Source organism: Neodiprion lecontei, chromosome 2 (genome assembly GCF_021901455.1).
Source record: "Neodiprion lecontei isolate iyNeoLeco1 chromosome 2, iyNeoLeco1.1, whole genome shotgun sequence".
NCBI lineage: Eukaryota > Metazoa > Arthropoda > Insecta > Hymenoptera > Diprionidae > Neodiprion > Neodiprion lecontei.
The window spans coordinates 3,846,476-3,870,380 of NC_060261.1; the positions used below are offsets into that span (position 1 = coordinate 3,846,476).

Consider the following 23,905-nt stretch of genomic DNA (forward strand, 5'->3'; position numbering starts at 1 on the left):
ATAAAAGTCGCTTTCCTCTTTCTTTTGGCAACCGGATTTTACATTTAGATTAAGCTGGGTCGCGGCACCCCGGATGTTCCAATTCCCCAAAAAGTATTTCACTGATTACCAAACCCAATCCTCGAGCCGTTTAAGCCTATTACTTCTGACAAGGGTGAAAGATTTTCGACTCGAAACGCCAAACCCGTACTTCTAAACCTCTCCTGAATCAGGCTTTTCGTATACAGATGTGCATGAAAGGATTTGGCGGCAATTATGCTGGTGGGCGGAGGAATGTAGATAGTTGTATCGCCTCGAGGGTTAACAAGTCACCGACGCGTATATTATCTCCATCTGAAATGCCAGTGCTTAAGTGTGTATTCCGAGATAAATCGTACAGAGGAAAGCGTCCAGACCTAATCACGGGAAAGAGTGATTATTCACATAATTTGCCTCTTGAGTTTGCTTTCTGTCTGCGTTTGCTGGCAAATAATACGTATACCTCCAGCAGTTGATGAAAATTGCTGTATAATATTATATAAGTTGAGCATTTAGCCGTTATCATTAAATTGAGGACAACTATACCGTTCATGTAATCGTTAACCTTTGTTTGTATACTTCTTAGATATCCGCTATAACCAGCTCAACTCCGCATCGCAGAACATTGAGAGATAGTATACCTACACTGGTGGGAGAGTATAAGTTGCCGGTAATATTTCAGTAGCAACGACTACGTCTATACGAGGTTGAACCCAGCGCCTGGTACTATCGTGCCCCGTTATCTCTCATGCATCCCTATATTTCGGCTATGCAGGAATACACGACTGCAGCCTGGCCAGAGCGTTACATTGATCATCGAAAGTCGGAAAAACTGAGTCGCCTTATCACACCAGCACAGCGCGTGTGGTTCTCTTCAAAGTGTGATATCCTACGATTCGAATGTGGTTGATATCTCGAAACCATTAGAGGCTGCAACGACTTCCGACGCTCTTCCGCAGGCCTCAAGGTGGGAACTTTTTCGGCTCAATCCTTGGTTCCCGATGGACTCTGGAGCGGCCTGAAACGGCTGTGATACCCCGAGGACGACATCGCGACCACCACCACCATTGCACAGTATCAGGGTAGTCGATCGATCGAGAAACATGGCGCCTGCGCTGGCGTCGAGTTTTGAGACGGCGTCCGTCGCGGCGCCCTAGACCGCTTAGTGACTCCACTCTGCATTCGGAGAGTGAGTACCGGGTGCTGGGCGGACGAGTTAGGGTCTATCCGTTCAAAAATAGATTCCAATTCGGTCCTGAGGAAGTGCCGGTAGGAGATTGCCAAAGTTTTTCAAACACAGTTCCGCAGTTTTCGCCTATCGTAAATCGGAGAAGACATGACGACGATACGGGCCCGAGGAATGCTTCCGTCAGACTTGAGTTAACGTTGCTACGTCCGATGAGTATTCGTTCAATGTGAACCCAGTCATAATTCGACTCGCCCGCATCACGACGACGACGACGACAACGAATACGACCAGTGTTGGAATCGGAGCAGATCAACGTCCGCCCTGATGTCTGATCGCCACCTGCAGACATGGCATGATATAAGGAAGCTTGTAGCCTCTGCAGGAGTACCAGCGTATTCGACGGTCTTCACTGTCCTGCAGGGCACCCGTCAGCATCGGTAGGTTATTGTGTGCCGAATGGATTATCCACTATACTTGGAGTGACACTCCTCTTGTTTCTCTTCCCTCGTAAATTCTATGCCCCGATGTAAATTCATGTCGAAGAAGAGCTTATCGTCCGTTGACAGTACCTACACTCGGATCAATTGGAATTATTGCACAAGACATCTTCTCCCCCCCCATATTCAGCTACACACCTGATCATGCTGGTATTCGCTTCGCCTGATTATTATCCGGCTGATCATAATCGGCAACGATATTAAAAATTAGTCAATAAACAGAGGATATGTTGCCTTGACTTCCTCGACTAGGCCAAAATCTCATTATGTATATTAATTGTCGATATGCGGTATCGGTGAACGAAGTACAAGGTATTTCTCGTGCGAAATTCTTATCTCGGCAATTTTCTTGGGTTATTAAAACATAGCGGTTAGTGATATCGTGTACGTCGTTGCGTAATTCTGTTGATAAGCATCGTGGTCGTTTTTCTAAAAATTGCTCGTATAGTCAGCTGCAGAAATGTTTTTTGGAATCCATAATTGCAAATTCATACGGTCAAGTTCGAGTTGATGGGGATAAAAAGTGCAGAGCTGAAAAATCACCGCGTGCATTTCATTAATGGTAGGTACCGCGGAACAATTCGATAGAGCCGAGCTTCTATCGGCTGGAAGTAATTGATCGTTTCAATTAAAACTCTCTTGTGTTATATGAGAGTGTAGGAGGCGCCGAAGTGGGTAGCTTGAATCATAGCAATCCCTGGCAGCCGGGCTAGAAAAATAACTTATAGAAGAAACGCGGCTTAGTATGGTGAAAGTTTTAATAATCTACCGCCTACTCGATCACAATATTTTAATAACAGTTACGTATTTTCTACTCGCTACTTTTCATGGACAAGAAAAACCCGACAATGCTGAAAGCGCAACAGTTTTATGATCCTATGCTCTCCACGTTTGTAGATACGGTACGTTGTAGATAAGGTACGTCAGACAGACACGATACATGCATTATTCCAGTGAAGGTTGACACGCTGTTCTTAAGACATCGATGAAAAGTTATCGTTCTATGTCGCAATGTTTAGATTTGGGCAATCGTGTGGATAAAAACATATTTTTACTTTCATTTACCTCCTCGTGTTTGAATCAAACTATGCGCGTGTGTGTGTGTGAGTGTGTGTGTCAACATAGTCCCTGCATGCAGAACTACGTCTGAAGAGCGTCACGACACTTTGCAGAAGGTGGTTTAAGGCCGTTCGTCATTGCCTTATTTCATCAAGTCACGCGATCTGCTGGGCGAGGATTTAGTCCGAGTACACATTTAACTACGACCATTTATTCGGTGGAACCGTGCATCGTCGAAACGATTAGATACGCCCTCGGTTTTTGAGAATATTGTAATCGACTCTTTCCGTGTATGAATTAGGCCGAGTTGAAATAAAATTTTCCCAGCCCCGTTTATGCACCCGCGAAATCGCCAAGAAATCGTTAAATTCCGTACGGTGTACGGTTGATCGTTCATGATTCCACACCAAACATCGGATTAAGCAATGTGATGACGCTCGACGTTCTGTTCGAACAAGTCAAGCTAGTTTGACGTTTCCTGCAACGCGTGGTTATCTAATCAGAGCCAGTGGTCGAAAAAATTGTGTTTCACACCTGTGTGATAATACGCATAGCGGACGAAAATAACGTATCTGAGTTCATGACGGCATAGCGGTAGTTGAAATTGTTATAATTCATGATCTAAAAGTATAAATAAAGTCCAATGAACTTTGTTATCGAGTTTGAATAATCTTAATCGTTTTTGCCACGATTTTCAACTATAATCGATAGAGCGATTATAAAGGAAATGAAGCCGTAATAAAAATTGCAACGTACTCTTCAATTACGGAATAAAACGCCGATGAACGGCTTTCAATAGACGTTGTCCGGATCTGTACTGGGGAACATCTCGAGTGTGTCTATCTGGATATTACGATTATTATAAAGTCGAATAATTCATATCGTGATATTATATGTCTCACGTATCTTCTTTGAGTTGTTGAGAAAATTTTTACAGTTGTAAGTAGTGTATTAAAATCCACCGGGATTTTAGTATACGTAAAGAGATTCTTGACAATCCAACGTAAATTTGAACAGCTGTGTTGACTAGATGTTAAACACGACGCAATCAGTTTACGCAGTTATATGTTTACCACCTCCGTGACCCTGAGGTTTTCATTGCAAGATGACTGGCTGGTATGATATATTTGAATTTGAAATGGTATTTGAGTGATTGAAGGCGCGTGATGTGGTGCAGCGTGAAAACATGAAAATGGTAATAATTGTACGGGAAAGTGAAACAATATGAAGGAAGACAGTTTCCTCCATATAAACAATGCTGAAAATATATTAAACTGTCGCTGGATCTTTCATTTTCTTCTCAAAAAGGGTCACCCTGTGTGTAATCAACATATTCGTGCATGGATTATTATTCAAATCGTTAAAACGTGATTCGGAATCGTGGGGCGCAGGTAATCTGATTGGGACTAATTATCTTGAATGCAGGTACGCTGAATATAATCAGGCGAAAAAATGCGCAAATTTTATCGATAATCTTCCGACGACTAATTTAAGAACGAACAATCTTGTTGGCGAAATTCTGCAGCATTTTCGAATCACGTTGAAATCAAGTTTTACTCTAGTAATATACACCAAATTGTACATATCGTGCAAACGTAATTATAGAAGAATATACGTATAGGTATACCTATGTATATTCGAGAATTACATTATACACACATATGTTTCATTACGGAAACGGTTAAACAGGATATCCTGTGCATTTAAGTTGATTTAAGTTAATAGCAGTAGAGGAAAACCACAAGAGCAGAATTTAAATCTTGCCTACCAGGTGTTGATAAGATATTTCGCGGACACATACTTGTTCCAGTTTTTAGTAAAAATTATCTCGACGTAGAAAAATACAAGCCTGACAGCCTGCACGAGTTGTTCGGCGACTTGATACTAGAATAATTTAGCCTAGACGATCAAGTTATCGGCGTTTCGGCGCCACATTGCTCGGCCTACGTACCTGAATAGCAGCACAGCTTAGGTGAGTACCTGAGTAGGTATACACAACCGGTTATGGATTTAGATTTCCATAGTGACATTTACCGACACTTAGCCAAGACGCGAACCCTTTTCGAGAATTTAAACCAGTCAGAGTGGGGATAATCTCAAACGTCGAACATTCCATGAAAAGGTTTGCGTCTTGGGTAAGTGTCGGTAAATGTCGGTACGAGAATCTGTATCCATAACCGGCCTTGTATACCTAAGTACCTGCACTATATCTCTGGCTAATAATTTTCATGAATAATCTTGAAGAATTCTGTGCGTGGCCTGCTGTATATGTCGCGAACCATTAACGCCCGGCAGGCAAGACTTATCGGACAACTTCTTTCTTAATACGTATATGGAGTGAAAATTATTCAAGAAACAGCCTACGCGGCGGGTGCTGCTTGTAAAAGGATACCGTGCCGGGCTCCTTCGATTATTTATAAGAAACCCGGCTCCCCGTATTGTATAGTCGAGTACCCAGGTTACATACTGGGAGTTTTTCGCGAAACTCGCCACTCAACGTCAGCAGAGAGGCAATTGGAGCTGCGCGAATTTTGTATAGCCAAGTATTCGACTTCTCGAAGTAGGAGACACCCGCAGGTTGAAATTCGAGTCTATTAATGGACGATTTCCCCCCAACCGAAAAGAAAGATGAACTGATTGCTGGAGTAAAGTTTAGACAAGGTATAGCTACAAGGTTTAAGAGAACTCGACGTCTTTTGGGAGTTTCCTGTGTCAGTTTTTTTTCCCTTTTCACCCGTTTTTCCCTCGTCACTCTTTCGACGTTCTTTTTCAACTTTATACTCCCTTTGCAGTAACGTGTATATACAATACATGTATACATATTATATACATTTGCACATAAAAGTTAGGAGCCGTTTCGAAGTGAGAAAATTTTCTTCTCTCAGGCATTTTTCAAGGCGTGTTGAGCAGAGGCGGCAGATGAAATTGTGTGCACAACATCCATCCACCTTTTTCGTATCCCGTGTATATAGATTCACGCTTCGCTTATTTTTAAACCCTATATGCATGCGGTTTTAAACTTGTTTACGGTTTAAATGTTTCCTCGAGGTATTTCGCTCGTCGACTTTTACAAATCTCGCGTCGTCGGGGACCTCACGCGTTTCCTTTCAAAAACGTCCTCACACGTAGGTAGACCATATACATGTAGGTATTATACATATCTGTAATACATAGATGCGTGTATAACAAGGTGTGCTTTCATCCTGCACTCACCGTTCGCCCACGCAATCGCGGGGCTCTTCAGTGATGAATATAAAACGCAGAAAAACATGAATCGAAATTTAATTTTTTTTTTTTTTCTGACATTCTTTCAATTCAAAGGTTATTATTGTCATTATCGAGTCGTCTCAAAGCCTTTGCTTCAGGCTTTGTACAATATATGCCTATAAGTATACGTACGTATGTATCTACACAGTAAAAACTGACCGTAAAATAGACAATAAAATAGAATAGAAGTGACAACGCGAATAAAATAAGTGTAAAATAAAAAAGAAACGTCTTGTTTCATACTTGCCACTGCAGCAAGAAAAGGGGGGACAGCGTTTACTGCTGACGTACTCCATTTCCGTTCTTATTCGTCGATTTAAATCATACGCCTGCGAGGAATTGTTAATTGTTACTGATCTCCAGAAGCTGTGGGTGGTCTATATTCAATTTACAATATATAGCTTGTGTTTAGCAACGAAACTTTTCCGGTTCGATTACCGAGCTTTCCCAGCACTTTTTTCTTTCATAAAAAATTACGGCGTTACGTAATATATAACTGAACTCAGTTACATGTAGATATATAATTTCAGCTCAATATTCTTCTCTTCGAAATTTTTTATCCCAATCTATGGGATGGGATAACAATTTATCAATTGCATCAAGGTTTTTCCAGTTGATTCTGGGCAGCGACTTTATACGTATAAAAAATTCAGTATCAAATACCGGGAAAATCAGAGAAATACCTATGCATATATGTAAGTATATGGGTACAGGTATATATATATATATATATATGTATATTACGGAGAAAGGTGAAGAGCTTGTATATCGATCGATTCTTGCGCAACAGGCAAGAAACTTTGTGACTGAGTCATTTTCTCAGGTCTTATGTGTGTATATATAGGGTGTCTAGTGTATATACATAGATACGTATACCTATAATGTGTATCTGCACGAGAAAGATGTATAATTCCTTCTCATACATGTAATAACAGCTACACGCTCGAAGTTTCGAGTTGAGTTACAATTGACACGACGTTCAATTACACCCATTTATGAACATTTTCTTTATGCTCCATTTTTTCTTCTTGCAAACTTACACTTTTAATCAATTACTGTTTTTTGTTTGTGTTTTTCTTCCCGCCACGCGATATTAAAGAGAACGCCACACCCTGGAAAGAACTTACAATTCCTGAAAAAATAGCCACCGCACTCCTGTGCAAGTGTGAAATTCTCGAATGAGTTAGAGATGATGCTTCACGGTACGCATATCTCGTTTCTCCGGAATCCTGAAAGGGAAATCATTCCGGAGGCGTGGATATGTAAGCTTCAGAAAGCCGCCGGAGGCATAACGCGTCTGCTTGTACAAGTTTTCGCGTATATTCTTCCCTTCCGCATCCCTTTTATGCAACATTTATGGACCCATGTATGTACGTACATGCAAGGAGTACACACATATTTAATATCGGTATATCCCGCGGTGTTACCATCCGGAGTTTCTCAGGCTTTCGTGCTGAATAATATCAAACGTGTAATGTTGCGTATACGAGTATATATTAATATGCACTACACCACGCCAACTCAACCCGTGGCACTCGACTCGGGTAATTTTTTCACGAATCCGTAATCGGATTCGAGAATTTACTCTCCTTATCAAAGGCGATAATTGACGGTAATTGTTGCTCAGATTGATGTAAGACCGTTCTTGCCATCATTTACTTTCGCGTGAAAGAACTCCCGATAATCGGCGAGTGCCTGGAACGATTTTATTGCCGAAAGTAAATCTGAAGCGGGGAAAAGGGCGGCCATATTGGCTTGCCAATTATCGAGCATTCGCGCTGAAAAAGCGAAGTAAACTTTAGATTGGTCATTCCGTATCGACAGTTTCTCCGAAGCGGGTATATTGGAAATTTTCTACAAAATTGTGACGCGAAGAAACTTAGTTTTTACTGTCAACGTCAGGCAGGAGCTGCAATTTATAGAACCTTTCAATATCGCGGAAAGATTTTCTGCACAAGTTTCGGTGAAATGATTTATGCATGTATATTTAACATTAGTATGGCAAACATTTGCGCAGATATTATACAAACGGGTACATCGAGAGTCGAGCGACGGGAATATAAATTCCAGATATTGATCGAACAGAGCGAAAAATTTTCTCCGGTGATCTCCGTCGCCATTTATGTTTTTGACCCAAGCTTCAAACAATCATTCTTCTACGTCAACGGGTTTCCTCTGTACGTCCAACGTGATGCTGCAGTCAAATAACGTTAACTCGTCAAGCTCAGCGGTCCGAAAGCGGCTCAAAATTGCCGGGAAAAGCGAAGAGAGAGGAGCATCTCTTTGATACAAAACCGCATGATAATTTGCGATAAACATTAATTTCCTGAGTTGCGGCCCAGTGAGCTTCTGAGCAACGAAAGATAATCAATTTTGCTCCTACCATCTTTGCGAAACTATATATAATATTAAACACTGCAGGCATTGTCGAAGTACGGAGCCAGAAAATCCGTATAAGAAAGATGAGGGCTGAAAGTGGGCAAAAACGAGCGTCCGGGAAACAATCGGAAAAATAAAACGTCGAGCTCAAAGCCTCGTTGTCTCTACATCGTTTATTTTCGGCTCTGACGGTAAATGTACATTATACTTGTCCAAAACTGACTCTGATTTACTTTTCTCTCCGTTTGTCGTACAACGTAATTAACTGCATTCCTTTTGAATATTCAAAACATTCGCGTTATCCTTCGTTTCGTTTTATACTCTGCGAACACGCGCTCGCACGATGTCATATCCACTTTATTGCGAATCAATTGAACCAACAGAAATTGGCCATCGTCAGCTGTGCAAAGACAGAAATGATTATGCACACGTGTGTTGTTAAAATTTTCTGAATTGAAATGCCGTACTTTGTTCTTTTTACGTGTAATTTTACATATCTCATTCGTGGGATATTAAAAAACTTTATCGACACGAGTGCACCGAAGACATTAAAAAAAAGTCGTATAAATATATAGCATTCTGTAAACAATCCCATTTACCAACATAAAAATATTCTTTTCCGGTCGTTTGATTGCTGGAAATTGTAGACTTATCTATACGTACATCACGTTATACCTTGGGGCCGTAAATATGAGAGGTTCGGAACGAATTTATGTATCACGTATGCACATACGATACAGGTACCTACATTACATACATACCTAGCTACATAGCCATCTACCGCGTTGTTGAGGGTTTGAAAAATACGATCGTTCCATCGCTCTTCTGGGTGAAAAATCACTTCGACTACATACAACGGATAAAACACATCATACCTATGTAGAAACCGGTGATTTATTGCTGTTTATCACCTTCCCGCAGCGTTTGTTTTGAAAATTCCTTTACCTCTATCCCACCACCGTTTGTAATTATTTAATCGTCATTTCCGCGAAGCAAGGTGAAAGTTTTTGGTACCCTGGATTTTGATGGTTAATTCTTTTTTATTTTTCCTCTTTCAGAATCAAATGCCGACATCTCCATGTATGACATAACTTCGAGCCGGACGTCTGGAACTCTATTAGGTGAGCCGATTTCCTATCGAACAATGTATCTTAAAACCTAGAACGATTCAATGATTTGGAGGCTACGGTAAATGCTCGCACCTTCGGTGTATAAGATAGTCGTCTGATCTATATAATCGAATGTTGCTGATTCGGGAGAAGTATTACTACTACTGGACTGAGGAAGTATGCGTATTATATACATAATTTCGATACATTGAACGGATTTGATGTTATATTACACCCAAGCCGTTATCTAATCGGACATTAATTTGGTTCTCAGTCTTTAGGTAGAAACGTCGTTAAGAAAACTGGTATTGACTGTTTACACAATTGGTGTTTGTAAAGTGTCAGCTGAATTAACGAGCCATCTAGCGTGTAACAGTCATTCGAATATCCTTATAATTTGGGTTCACGTTTTATCGAAACGCCGAAGGGCGATTTATACTAATTTACGCCGACGTGGCGACTTCAAAACGACACACATTTTACCGTCCGATATTATAGACTCAATTGAGAACATCTGTACACATATCACCGGCCGTTTCCGGGGTCTGAAATAAAACATCACTCTATTATAATCTAGCCTGCGTACCGCGAGCACGGTTATTCATTAACGTGCAAAGATCACTCGATTAGCTAGTGTTTTCTTGTGCAATAATTAACGCGGTTGTTTACCGAAAATCTGCATCAATTTCCGCAATGATTTTTCAGTGCCGAATTTCTGACTTTCTGGTAAGTTTAATAAGATTCCAATTCGTTTCTCATTCATACGTAATTCATATGTACAGTAATGTTCATTAATGCCTTCCCATTTCCGGCTAACTTGTTCTCGGTCCGAAACAAAATGCGAGTTCGATTCTATACGAATTATATGTAACAATGACTCCCGATCTCTCACGTTGGCTGCATCGTCAGTCATTGTTACATAATCCGTATAGAATCGAACTCGCATTTTGTTTCGGACCGAGATGAAGTTAGCCGCAAAGGGGAATGCATTAATGAACAATACTGTACGTGTTTTGTATACACTTACATATACAAAGTTGTAAACTGCTTGTTACATTCACGATTTCGTGGAAATGTGAAAATTAACAGTTCCGGGAGTCACTTGGCATTCTTGTATGACCCTTTAATCGTTATCCTCTTGTGTTTCAGAGAGCCTTGGGCATGGGGGCCCGGCGGGGGGGTCCCGGAGGCGGCCGGAGCGCCGGAGTCCTGAAGGAGAGGGCGAACATGTCCTTCATGCTGGTGGTGATGTTCTTCGCGGTCTTTGGCCTGATCGTTCTGACCGAGATATTTCTCATCGACGACAGGCACGGCTCAAATGTCGGAGGTACTGGGGCACTTGGCGGTCATAGAAACGGTCACAGAAATGGTCACAGGCTGATCGCCGCCCCGGACAGACCAGATTACGAGGAGGTTGGGGTGAGTGTGATTAACGGTTTCACCCCTGCTTTTCCTTACCGACGGGGTTAATTACTGCCACCGCTTAATGCCGCTGGCATTTATGGCCTTGCATAGATGTATTTTTGCGCCTTGTTTGTTTCTTTATTTCCCTCGTTGCGCGGTCGTTCGTTTAATTAGCGTTTTGTATATCATAAATTTAAAAATCGCATGCAAAAGTGTACAGATCACTCCATTTAAATCGGATATTGAAGACTTTTCTTCGTTCTTTTTAACGAAAATATTCACCGTGAAAAATTGTACCTTGTGCAGAGTTGTGCGAAATAATCGAAAATACAAAATCAAGATGGCCGTGGCGCCGATGATTTCTCTACACTTGGGATTCAATTTTGGACATATAATCGTTTCCACCGGTCGATAATTATCGGGCAGCGTTTCATGCTAAAGAAAATGATGGCAAGAACAAATGCATAATTGTGTGGCCGTCGGTCGGAACTTGTAGAATTGAGAATTTAGCTCGTGAAATTCAGAAATTCACAGTTGTAATCCTGCGTCAACATGAAACCAGTGTCATATATTTGCTAGACAGATTTATCTAGACATAAAATGCAATGCTGCAGTGACAAATTGAGCGTCATTCAATAACTGTCGAGAAATTATCTCTTCCGCCTATTGTTCGTGATTTTGTCCTTCATTTTCAACGTGTCCAAGTTCTATCTTACACATACATAAGTATATTGGTGATCCGTCAATTTTTGAAACAAATCAATTTCCTCTTGTTAGGTGCCGCTTTTTTTCTTTTTTTCGCTTCTCTGCAGGTCAAGTGTATCCAACTTTTGGAAATAACGATCAGTCCACGTCTTATCCTCGTAGAAACACCGGGTTTCGCGAATTTAACGGGGTCGACAGGTGGAGCCAATTATACCGGGAACAACTGACGCAGTATTTGGGGCTGTGGGTGGAGGGTAATAATAATAATTCATCCTCGTTAGCGATATGCAGTGATCCGTATAGGTTTTTTTCGTACTAGGCACGTGTATCGATCACTTCAATGTCGCTATGGTATGAATATCACATGCACAATCGTTATCGCGAGACGTATCTCGATAACGTTCGCAAACAAATGCAAACGTGACTCGAACCTGATTAGCACGGTCTTGATCGGTTCACTCTTTTCCAAACTCTACAATCTTTGACACAATCAATTAAATAACTAAACGCACCAAGAGTTACTGTAAAAATTTTCCCACAACTGCTCAGCTTCTGATTCGGTATTTCAAAATGACAGGCCGAAGATTACACCGGAGTCAAGGGTGGTTTCGACGACCATGTTGGACTCCTTGTCAAGGATACTGCGGAGGGTGGAAAACCGGTCGCATCCCTCGCCGATCCTCGCGGATTACCCAGCCTCCCTACAAACGTGGAATCCCGTCTGCCCCATCTTAATCAGAGCCTGAGACTGACCCACGCCGATTGGCTGAACGTGACAAACACCAGGTAAACTCGATTTTACCGGCAAACTACTTGGGTGAACAACTGTCGTAAAAAGAACTGGGATATTGGCTGAGTTGAGATAAACGCCGCAAAGATTATCTATGAATCAGTTCGATGCTGCTCAAGAATCTGGGGTGAAACTCGTGTTTCCGTGCATTAATGATCGCCCTCCGATTTGTGAGATACACTCGTCGTTCGATTGATTGACAGAACGCAATTTGCACGATTTTACTCGCTTCAGGAACACCCGCCTTTTTGGGAGAACATATTTATTTCCAATTAGAATATATGTACCATAATCAAACTTTCCGCTGCCGAGTGATTTATTATCTTTACAAATGGTCATCTGTGTTAAAAAAATTCACTCAGTTGGCTATCGATTATACGACGTGGTTATAAATTCTTCCAAGCACTGAAAACACAACGTACTTGCTTTCAATTTAATTACAATTCGTTATTGATCCCGATGAATTCAGATTGCTTATAAGCACCTGAGTCACCGGAAGTTATCACGGACTCTTTCATCCGATTATTAGCTGCTCAAGTGTTCAGTTTCTTTTTAACGCGGTGAAAATCCACGTTGAAAGAATTTGTACGGGAGAAGTAATTATTCGTCATCGACAACATAAATTACGCTCGACAGTGATCTATGGTATTTTAATTTCCTACTACAGGGTCGCCGGAGGCGGAAGATTTAATCTCACAAATATATAACTTGATGTTGATTGCGCACGCGTACGACGATTATACAATACGATAACGATTTAGAAAATAACGCATCGCACGTCAAACTCAGAATCGGAATCAAATGATAATAACGATCGACGCAACAATGCGATAATAATAAATTAAACCGCTTATCGGCATGCTATAGCTTGATAACATGCACAGATACATGTTGCAGATAACAGCTCCAACATTCGAACAGTGTTCTAAACATATGTTAGTAGAATATATATCTATATTTACGTGTTGTGCAAGTACAGTTGGGTAATAAACCTTTTCGGCACAGCATTTCATATACGAGACATCTTTTTCGAATCGGCTTTTTGAAATTTGTTACTCGAAGGTTTTCGGGATCGCTGAAAACGAATCCGACGTCAGAATTTCAAAATTCAAGATGGCGGATCCAATACGGTAGATTGAAAATACAAAATTTGATCCTATTCGCTCATATTAGATCCGCCATTGTGAATTTGGAAAATTTCTCAGATCTGACCTCATTTTTGAAATCAGTGGCCTCGAGAATCTTTATATATCCAGTTTTAAGGAATTTTACTGCAAGGAAAAATTTATGTTTCAAAGGGTTAATCGTCCATCGATGGAACAACGTGAATCGATTATAATTCCGAGTCGAGTACTAGGTATATAAAAACGACGTTTTTTTTTGTTTTTTATTTTTTTAAATCCAGTAAAATCGATATTACAAAATTATCCGCTTCAGCTATCGTAGATTTTGTGAAGGAGCGCTGAGCTTTGCAGCCCCCGGTCCTCAGTACTCTGCTGAGAGGATCCGCGTGTATAACAAGAACCCTCCAACTGATGACCCTCTTGTGCGTTTATAAGTCCCATTTGCATAAGTTCGCGTTACAGGGACTCGCGAGAGCCGTTTACGGATTGCTTAAAAAATTCTAAATCACGTCAATGCCTCCGCGTCATGCAAATTGGTAGCAGCGTCTTCCTCTATTGCACGCGGTGTCATTGCTGCAGGAACAATTCTCACAGTTTCGAATTTCTCTCCAACAGGTTCAAGTTCTTCGTCTATTCAGCCTATTACGATAACCGTGCGAACGGCGGCGAGGGTCCGGGATTGATCAGGGTCATCGGGGCCACCAAAACCAGGGGACCGGAACAAGTTTGGTGCCGGTTGTGGTACAATTTGCATGCGACCGGTAACGCCACGGCATCTATTACCGTTTCCGCTAAGGTCAAGGTAATTAAAACGCCATTATACTTGTCGAGATCCAAAAGGGATCGTCATTAGTTTACTTTCCTTTAGTTTGAATTTCTCCGTATAATGAATTGAAGTCGCAAGGGAGAAAAAACCTTTCGTTTTTAACCCTCCGTCGGCCAACATGCACGATATTGTCCACCCTGACTTTCTCACTTATCGCAGTATCTCCGGAATTTTTCATTATTTAACCATTTCTACTAATTAACTGATCGAAAAATTTTGTAATGCAAACTATTGGAATGTCGAGTAGGCACCTGAAACTGATTACCTGAATTTTGTGGAAATTTTTGAAAAGCCCCAAGTGGCGGAAAAAGAACTCAGGACGTCAGTAAAAAATCATATGGTCGTTGGAGGGTTAATAATGAGTAGAAATAGTCAAGTTACTGTATGCGATAACCACACTATTTATTTGATCAACCAATTGACGCTACAAACTGTAATTTTATCCGAATTCGCAGACAATTCGGGAGAATTGGAATCTCAAGTACAGCGCGACCTTCGTAATTTGTCCACTGCCAAAAACGCCTCCAGAAACGGCGGAGGGTCCGGTTCCAAACGCAGTTCCGAATTCGGTTAGCGTTGTGTCGAGGCTAAAAGCCCCGCCGGCGCACAGGATTCTGATACAAAATCGCCCCTCCGACAGGCCGAATAAAAAGGAGCCTCTGGCTGTCTGCGTGAAGCCGTTGCACTTCGAGTTCAACAGGGTAACTATAAGCGTCATCTCCAAGCTTCCTTCTGCACAGGGGGGATTCGCTGAAAAAACTTGTAAATTTAACCGTCCCAAATCGAGTTGTAAATCAAAGAAATTTGAATGACTGTAATGTTCCTTGAAATAACGAGGAATCAATCGAGATAACCGTAATCATTTGAAGTGTTGGTAATCATGGCATGGACATCATTTCGCATCTTGCGTTCAAGGCCAAATGGTTTCGATTCGTCGACACTGAATGCAGCTATGGACTTCAATCTCGTCGTGTGCTTTCGTTGATTACTAATTCACCAAGTGATTTCCAGTGATTCTATCCATTCGTAACCGTTGAAAATTAGGGATAACATTGTAACAAGTCAATGGAAATCACCTGGTACACATAGTAATGAACGAAAACCGCATGATAGAAGAGAAATCAATGGAAGCCGTTCGACGGCGATGTTAATGGATTGGAATCACCTAGTTCATTACCGAGCGAATTACTCCTAAGTAGCTTCTGCAGATTCCTGTAGCTTTGGATCGCGATTTAACCCTTTGTTTTCTGGCCACACAGGTCATGCAGTTGATTGAGTTCGTAGAACTACACCTGCTGCTGGGCGCGACTCACGTGACCCTCTATAACGACACCCTGGGACAGGAGGCTGGCTGCGTCATCAGGGACTACGAGTCTCGCTCGGCACCCGGGAGCGACTATCCCCTGGTGACGTTACTCCCATGGCATCACCTCGACATGATTTCTCAGCTCGAAATACGGACCGAGGGTCTGTTCGCCGCACTTAACGACTGTTTGTACCGGTCCATGTACCAGTTCGAGTACGTCGCTTTTCTCGACCTCGACGAGTACATCATTCCCAGACACAACGACACGATACCCGAACTCATAAGGTGGGTGCCGCAGTTTCCTAGCAGAGAATTCATCCGTATATCACTGAGAAGATGTTCATTTGTTACAGTCCCTAGAAAATTCTAGTAAATCCAAGCATATCGCTGAGAAGTTAATTTTTTAAAGTCCCTAGAAAATTCTAGTAAACCCAAGTATATCGTTGAGAAGAAGTCTATTTGTTACAGTTCCTAGAACATTCTAGTGAACCCAAGTATATCGCTGAGAAGAAATTCATTTGTTAAAGTCACTAGAAAATTCTAGTGAACTTAAGAGTCGTTCCAATAACGGTTCAAGTTATTCTGTTGAAATAACAAGGAAGCAGCCACAAACTCATTGTCATTTGAAACCCGTGCGAACTATTACACTTTTCGGCTGTGTGTAAAAAATGAAAACAGTCAAGGTCTGCATGCGGTAACAGTAGGTAGAAAATTCTCTCGTATTTTAAAATCCAAAAACGCGGTTCAAACGGTTTTTACGGAATTCATTGATAGACAAAATCAGTTCACATCAAGGCTACTGTAACGAAAAACAAATAGTTTTTTTTTTTGAATTCGTAGTGCGTTCAACGGAATCTATAACCCTGAACTCTTTCGCTACCATTTCATTCGCCTCGTTACTATTCTACCATTTTACCAATGGTGGTACATAGACTTGTTAACTTATAGAATTGTTTCGTTCAGAAGACGGTTACAATAACTGACCATGGAACAGTTCAAGTTCATTGTTGAATCCCTCCTCATTTTAGCCATTGAATGTAATTTTTTTGAATAAAAGAAAACAAAAGCAAGGACAAACAATTGGCCCGATTTCCGTGTTGCTGTAACAGCGAGCGATATAAAGTGTATATCCTGTAATGACTAATGTATTGTACTATTATAATACGAGTAAATAATACGGTGAACAAAAAAAGAAAAGAAATAGATAAAAAAAAGAAAAAAGAAAGAAACTACTTCACCGCCTCGACTAGCCTTGACTCTGAAGAATACGATCGTCGATCAAAGAGTCGTTCCGAGCTGTTGCGCACTCGCTTGTCGCACGGGAGTATGTATACCTTATAGTACAAAGTGTGAAAGCTAATATTGGGCGACAGAGAAGCTGAACAAACGGAAATTGAGCAATGAGTGTCTATTTAATGAACGGTTGAAAAACTAACGACTAATCTTCGCTTGTACGTATGATTTCGCAGGTGGTTGGGAAAGAGGGTCAGCACCAAGTCAACCGGCTCTTATTCATTTCAAAACGCATTCTTCTACCTGCAATGGGGCGACGACCCGAGCGTGAAGCAGAGCCAAACGGCCGAGGAAGCGGCGTTGATAACGTTGAGAAAAACGCGTCGAAAAACGAAGCTTCACCCGCACAAACAGCGCTCGAAGTACATCTGTAAGCCGGAGCACATCGTCGAGGCCGGTAATCACTTTGTATGGGAATTCGCACCTGGACACGGGACCCTGAACGTCCCGGCCGAGGCGGCCATCCTCCACCATTACAGGGTCTGCGAATTCGGCGGCGATGACTGCGTAAAGACTCAGTCCATTGTCGATAAAACAGCCTACAGGTACGGCCAGGATTTGGCCAGGAACGTCAGGACGAGGTACGCCGAGCTCAAGGAGAAGTGCTCACTCCCAGACCTCGAACCCGTTCCTGCGGCCCCGGCGACCCTGACCGAATCTAAACCCCAAACCTCGCCGCTGGTACAGCCTGCGAGCAGGTAGCGAAAACCCGATGTTATTCCCGAATTTTACGTGAAAAATTTCCACGGGACACCGATAATCGCGAGGACGTATTTTTACAGCTATAATTACAACGTTGACGACAAAAACAACAACAATCATTTTTGACGACAGCCTTATAATATTAAAAAAGTTTCATTTATGATTTATAATTCCCTTTTAATTTTAGAAGGATATACTTTTATTTCAATACTGTTTTCAACAAACTTTCCGGTTGCCTGCAAATTGTATTTACTTATTTATTTATCTGGTTATACCTATTACTTCTGCAATTAATACCGTACTTTTCCCTCGTCATCTTCTTATGTTGAACGACGAAAATAACTATCCAATTAGAGGTATTTATTATTTCAATATACAGATAGGGAATTGAGATCTGTGTGTATATGAGTGATCAACTATTATCGGATCCTTATTATTGTTAATTTTTATTCCGTGATCGCGCAACGTTAATCTATAATGGTGATAAAGATAGACGATCGATCGATTGATTGAATTATTAATTGATTAATTAATTAATTAAAGAGACAATTACTCAACCACACGATTATAACGTGCCGTGTGTGAAAGAAAAATTGAATTATAAAATGGACAATTTTTATGCATAATATAATATATAATATAATATTTAAACAATATGTGCGACGTGTTCAGTCGACGAAATAATACGATATTATAAAACTAATAATAATAATAATAATAATAACAATAATAACAATGACAATTATTAATAATATGCGGTGAGATATGTAATATGATTGTATAATTATGTGAAGATATGTTTGTATTTAAAATATGAAAAACTAAACCGGGCGAAACTGAAGGTACAGAAGATGCAAACTCCCCGAAAAGACGATGAGAACAATAAACGGAAAGAAGAGAAGCAAAAAGTGAAGGAATAAAATAATAATTACCGTAGACTGACGATATTTTTCTACGAAGAAAGATTATCTCGTATAATTAATTGTATGTATATGTATATTTAAAAAAGGCCTTGCCTCGAATTAGTTTGGATCTGGTGCTTGTTTGCAATTTTATAATAATATGAAATTTTATATATATTGATTTTTATTTACCGCGTCACGTATACATATACATTATACATATTTATACGTGTAATTAGGGGATAGAAACATACGTACCTATCTATATTATGTACGTATGTCACGCAGCATTGAATTTAGAAAGTTCGAACGTCTTTCGAACTGATAACGCAAAGTCAATCGAATATTCGTGAAAACCAAAGATCGTAATCGTACTGTATAGAGGAAAATTAAAAACAAAGTCCTGCACACCCGTACAAGAATTGCAGCCTAATGATAAAAAACGAAACGAGCATAGCCTAATTCCGGTCTAAGTGCACAAATTTGTATGCGTGTAAGCAGAGTATAGTGGTTATTGTTTGTAGTTGACTAATAGGTGGGACAATTTTTTTTTCGCATAAATGAAAAAACAAATAGACGAATGTAAATTATTACATGTTTTTAAGTAAAGCCAATACGAGGTAAGCAACACGGACGCATATCTACATAACATGGAAAATTGAAAAAATACATCATTAAATAGTTAATAGTAACGAAAAATGTGAGCTGTTTTTTCCTAATTATTCAACTTTCAAATGAATAATATTTATTATTATGGATAATATTTGTTAGTGATTGGTTAAAAAATTTTCTTCCCTTCCAGGCACACATTTCGAGGTTTGCCTTATGTTACCAATGATTGTTGTTTAAGAAAAAGTGATGACAAATGTTTAGGTGAATGAAAAAATTCCGATAACGATGTAATTATTATTATTATATTGTATGTAATATAATAATAATGATAATAATAATAACTCGGGATCTTGTTTTTCTAGTTCTTAAGACACCCGGTTGTATATATATAATACATCTTTAAACTTGTACAATTTATTTTTGTGTGATTTTAGTCTTACCACAATACTATGTATACATATATTATAGAATATATATATAAAAGTACCTAATTACATAATAATCAATATTACATGTATATATGTGCATCTAGGCAGGTGTATATATATAGATTTGTATATTATTATTACACAATACAACGTATAAGTCGAATCTACGAATAAAAAATTTTTCATTTTTCTTTATCGAAAGTAACGTTCATCCGTTTCGCGTATAACTTACACGTCATAGGTACACAAGTTTACGCACACAATGCCGACACGAGTACGAATTATGCGTGTAACAATAAAACACATACGTAACATTGTATTCTACCAACTAGGTACGCATTTTCGCGATAGCGTCAATGCCAAAGGATACTTATATCGAAAAATAAATCAGTATATTACGATAAGTCGTAATTATTTAGATCCAATATTTTTAAATTCAGTTCGGTTGTTATCCCTTGGTATCTGCTCAGATATGAGGAAGGAAAAAACACCAGAATCTTCGATCTGAAATATCGCTGGATCAATTGGTCCCGAAACTTTTTTCACTTGGATTCAATCTCCGTGTGACAAAAACAGAATTAGGTGTGTATATACATATAGGTATATATCCTTATACAAAATATATCTGAAACGGAAGTCTCCACTCGGCGTTATCATCATTATCGAGCATATAATTGCGAAAGCGCGAATCACTCACGGCGTTGCGAATCGCGTTTTGCAGCTAATTAAGATCGATGAATCAGATTCGAGTTCAGAGAATGCCCGCGGTTTGTGTTATGCGTATTTCCCGCGATTCAAAAAACTCCAATTCAGCCTTGACTGACGTTGCGAGTGATGACAGGAATCCCCGATCCGTACACCGAATAACAACTGTATATCGTGACAAGGAAAACAAGTCGAATTAAAAAGAAATGAGGAAGAAACGAAACGGCGAGCAAAAAGTACTTACAATCCAATTAAGCCTCGCATTGTACGAAATAGCGTAAAAACTAGTTTCAATTACCCACCCGGATTTTCGGTCAGATTTCAACCGTATCGAGTAAACATCCCATCCGCTTCGATACAACCGAAAGAATTATTCTCGTTTAATCATTCTTCGCTCAAAAATCTTCGTCCGAATGATCTATCTTGCTGACCGATCTCTTTTCCTGTTTGCTTTTCGGGTGCAATACTCCCAGCTCAAGGTCCCCCTCCGAGTTCAGGAGGTCGTCGTCGTCTTCCAAGTCTCCGTCGATGAAGAGATCGCTGTCGCTGTCCAACGAGCCGACGCTATCGTTCAAATCCAGGGCCGTTCCAACTCCCGCGCGCTGTCGTCCTGACATGCTTCCGTAAACGCGACGCTGCAACGCTTGAGCGTTTCCTCGGGATGATCCGCCGTCCATGCCTGAACAAAATCGGGAGATTGAAAAGAGTTAGAAGCGATAATAATGGAAGATGTTTTGCGATAGGAGCCCAGTAAGCGAAGAAATATTGCAATACTTATTGAAACAAATTCGCTCTGCTGATCCGCAATATTTTACAGACAAGAAATCGGCAATAATTTTGCATTATGCGAAAATCGGTTTTGCCATCTCATTTTTTTTTTATTTATTTTTTTATATTCTTGAATTGTGATAAATTGACAGGGAATATTCTGGGTCAATTAGAATTTGTAAAAAAACGAATCGAATAGGATGGAATTGTGTATGGTTACAGATTGGATCGGATTGAAATTGCTTTACAATTCTAATCGAAAGAAGTCGAAGGAAGTTCTCGTTTCATGTAATCGGCAGATTTCTTCTAAACCTCGAATTGACAAACTTCAAAACGAATCTGTTTTCATGAATTTCAATATTTCAATATGTTCATCGTTCACTGGGAGGGACGTTGAGAAGTTGTCAGTGCGAAAGGGGGGACCTACTGGTTTGCAGTTCAGTCAAGAGTGATTCGGACTTGAAATCATACAGATGGTTCTCCGTCGCTTCCGGCCAATTCTTACCGGTCTTGATCCGCACCCCCTGGCCGATTCGTTCCTGAAGCTGCTTCTCGGCGTCGGCCAAATTGTGGCCGATCGTTTCCTGGTTCGAATTGAATATCGAGTCACTTCCGTCGAGGAGTCCCTCCAGCGTAACGTCTTCCCCTCTCAGTTGTTCGAGCTGTTTCTTCGTCGCGGCTTGCCTGCGTACAATTTGAAGGTGAAAATAAAATTCGGTCTCGGACTAGAGGAATAAATTCACGGGGATACTTGCCTTCGTTCGAACCTCTCCTGCTCGGCCTTGGCGGCGTCTTCGTGGAGGTGTTCGAGGTAAGCGAGGTAGCGAAACTTCTGGAGGTAATCCTCGTAGAGGGCCTTAAGCTCGACCTCGAGTTTCTCAAACTCCTCCATAAAGGCGGGGCGCACTTTCCTCAGGGTTTGAAGACGCTTCTCGTTCCGGCTGAGCTCCGTTCGCCGCCGTTCGATCTTCGCATCCAGAGTCTGCTCGGTGTCCTTTATGTTCTCGATCTGCTTCCTCGTGTCAGTTATCTCCTGTCCTATGCTCTCTATCACGTGTTTCATCGCCACTTCGATCTCCGAAGTGTCGAACTGCCGCGAAATTTTGCTGTTCCTCGCCTCCCGCAGCTCGACTTCCCGCCCCAGGAGGTCGAACAGCGTCGCCCCGTTTATCGTCAGCTGGCTAGCCAGCTGCCTCGTAGTTTTTAGCTCGCTTATCCTGTTCGAGATGTCGAAGTTAGCCCCGCTTATCTCCATGCTATCGCCCATCAGGATCGCCTTTTCCGTGCTACGATTTTGGGCGTCGTACAGCAGTGTCGTCATCTTCAGTAACTCCTTCACCGCGTATCCATCAGCTTGGTAGAGCTTCTTCGTGTTCAGTTTCACGTTTGCCTTCACCGCCTGCAACAAGCAAATAAGAGCGTAAAAGTAGAAGAATGCAACTTTTTCCCGCAAAGGACCCTGCAGAATCCTTATGAAAATTGGCTCCCGGTCAAATTGGCTGGATTTTCAATAAATTATAGTACATATCCTTCGAGTCAAAAGTTCTTATGAACACAAGTCTCAAAAATCAGTAGTTTCCGAGATACAGGCATCGGAAGAGGGGTGTTAAGATTTTTTGATATCTATCGATTTCGTGATTTTCATGAATCATAAAGCTTCAAGGGGACTTGAGATAAAATAAATCGTCAAAAAACTGCATAGTTGATTCTGAAAAAATAGGCCGAAAGCTGTGATTGATTCCATCCACGAACTCTCGGAAATTACTGATTCTTGGAACTTATGGCTATGAAAACTTTTGACCGGGAGGATATGTACTATACTACATACTGAAAATCTAGCCAATTTTACCGCGAGCCATCTTTCATAAGGATTTCACGAGGTCCTTTGCGCAATAATCCCAAAAAATTCAAATCCTCCCACCATAAACTCAGCTGTTCTTCGAACAAGTGCCACGCGTTCTTGCTCCGCGTTGTGTTCACTTGGAATATCCGCGTCGGGATCAAACCTCTTGACAAGCCAGATGAGTATTTCGGCGACAAGGGGGAAATTCGGCACCCGAAAGTTCGTTAGAGAAATCAGCCTCGGGTAACCGAGAACTCGCATCATCTCGGTGAAATCTGAGGACGGAAGTTTCGTTGAAAATGGACAAACAAGTTAGAGGTATGCGTATCTGTGCGTTATTTTTATCCTTCATTTCACTGTTCAGGTTCAATAAGGTTTCGTACTTACTCCGCATATCCCGGAACGACATTTCTCCGTGTTTATAACTCTGTGAACCTCGGGAAGCCGGACTGAACGACAGAACGTCCAATGTTTACGTTTAGAGACTCGCCGCGGTTGCTCGGCAACGTTTCGTACACACGTTATGTGGGCTCGTATTGTGCGTTGATTGCGTGACTGATTCGCAGTCCATGGCGATTTTTGATTGCGTATTCATGATTCAACATGTTCGACCTGTGAGTGATTCGATCGGGTCCTCAGTGGCTTCGCAGCATACGTATTTTGTCTTGAAAATTTTGTCATTTTCTTCGCGACGTATTGAGTTTATTTTTCGGTATGAAATACCGTTTCTGACGCAAATAGCACTATACGCTTCGTCTCTAGGCGGTCACTCTTGCCGATAAAGACGGAATCTGGAACGCAGTGCGGTCGATGTGTTGCTGAATTACCGACTTCGGAGACTCGAGCCTCTGTTGGTAAGTCAAATCGGCAGTCGTGTAAAATAAAAATTTCAGCCGAGCAGTGGCGTGCCTATCGGAATTTGTGACGAATAGAAACACTGATCCGGAATAAAGTTATTGAGTAAGTGTCGCGCCGGCTG

The 23,905-nt window shown here is 41.0% G+C and overlaps 2 protein-coding genes across 11 annotated transcripts; one reads left to right on the plus strand and one right to left on the minus strand.

Moving 5' to 3' along the window:
- The first annotated feature begins 665 nt into the window (after window positions 1-665).
- LOC107218122 lies at window positions 666-19,676 on the plus strand. Of its 8 annotated transcripts, XM_046731761.1 has the most exons (9): window positions 666-688; window positions 794-1,644; window positions 9,468-9,530; window positions 10,668-10,937; window positions 12,205-12,413; window positions 14,157-14,343; window positions 14,823-15,068; window positions 15,627-15,958; window positions 17,143-19,676. In XM_046731761.1, the coding sequence occupies exons 4-9, from the start codon at window positions 10,680-10,682 to the stop codon at window positions 17,666-17,668; spliced, it is 1,758 nt and encodes a 585-aa protein (XP_046587717.1). In that variant the 5' UTR covers window positions 666-688; window positions 794-1,644; window positions 9,468-9,530; window positions 10,668-10,679; the 3' UTR covers window positions 17,669-19,676. The 8 variants fall into 8 exon arrangements, with proteins under 8 accessions (XP_046587717.1, XP_015511375.1, XP_046587719.1 ...); XM_015655889.2 differs by lacking the exons at window positions 666-688; window positions 794-1,644 and adding an exon at window positions 2,675-2,879; XM_046731763.1 differs by lacking the exons at window positions 666-688; window positions 794-1,644 and adding an exon at window positions 3,819-3,958.
- Window positions 19,125-23,806, minus strand: LOC107218110 (clusterin-associated protein 1). Of its 3 annotated transcripts, XR_006902901.1 has the most exons (6): window positions 23,314-23,806; window positions 23,005-23,201; window positions 21,839-22,482; window positions 21,511-21,767; window positions 20,618-20,994; window positions 19,125-20,480 (listed from the first exon to the last, which is right to left on the minus strand). XR_006902901.1 is itself a non-coding variant. In XM_015655862.2 (5 exons), the coding sequence occupies exons 1-5, from the start codon at window positions 23,333-23,335 to the stop codon at window positions 20,711-20,713; spliced, it is 1,326 nt and encodes a 441-aa protein (XP_015511348.2). In that variant the 5' UTR covers window positions 23,336-23,806; the 3' UTR covers window positions 19,125-20,710. The 3 variants fall into 3 exon arrangements, 2 of the variants coding, with proteins under 2 accessions (XP_015511348.2, XP_046587722.1); XM_015655862.2 differs by having other exon boundaries at window positions 19,125-20,994; window positions 21,589-21,767; XM_046731766.1 differs by having other exon boundaries at window positions 19,125-20,994.
- Between the last annotated feature and the right edge of the window lie 99 nt (window positions 23,807-23,905).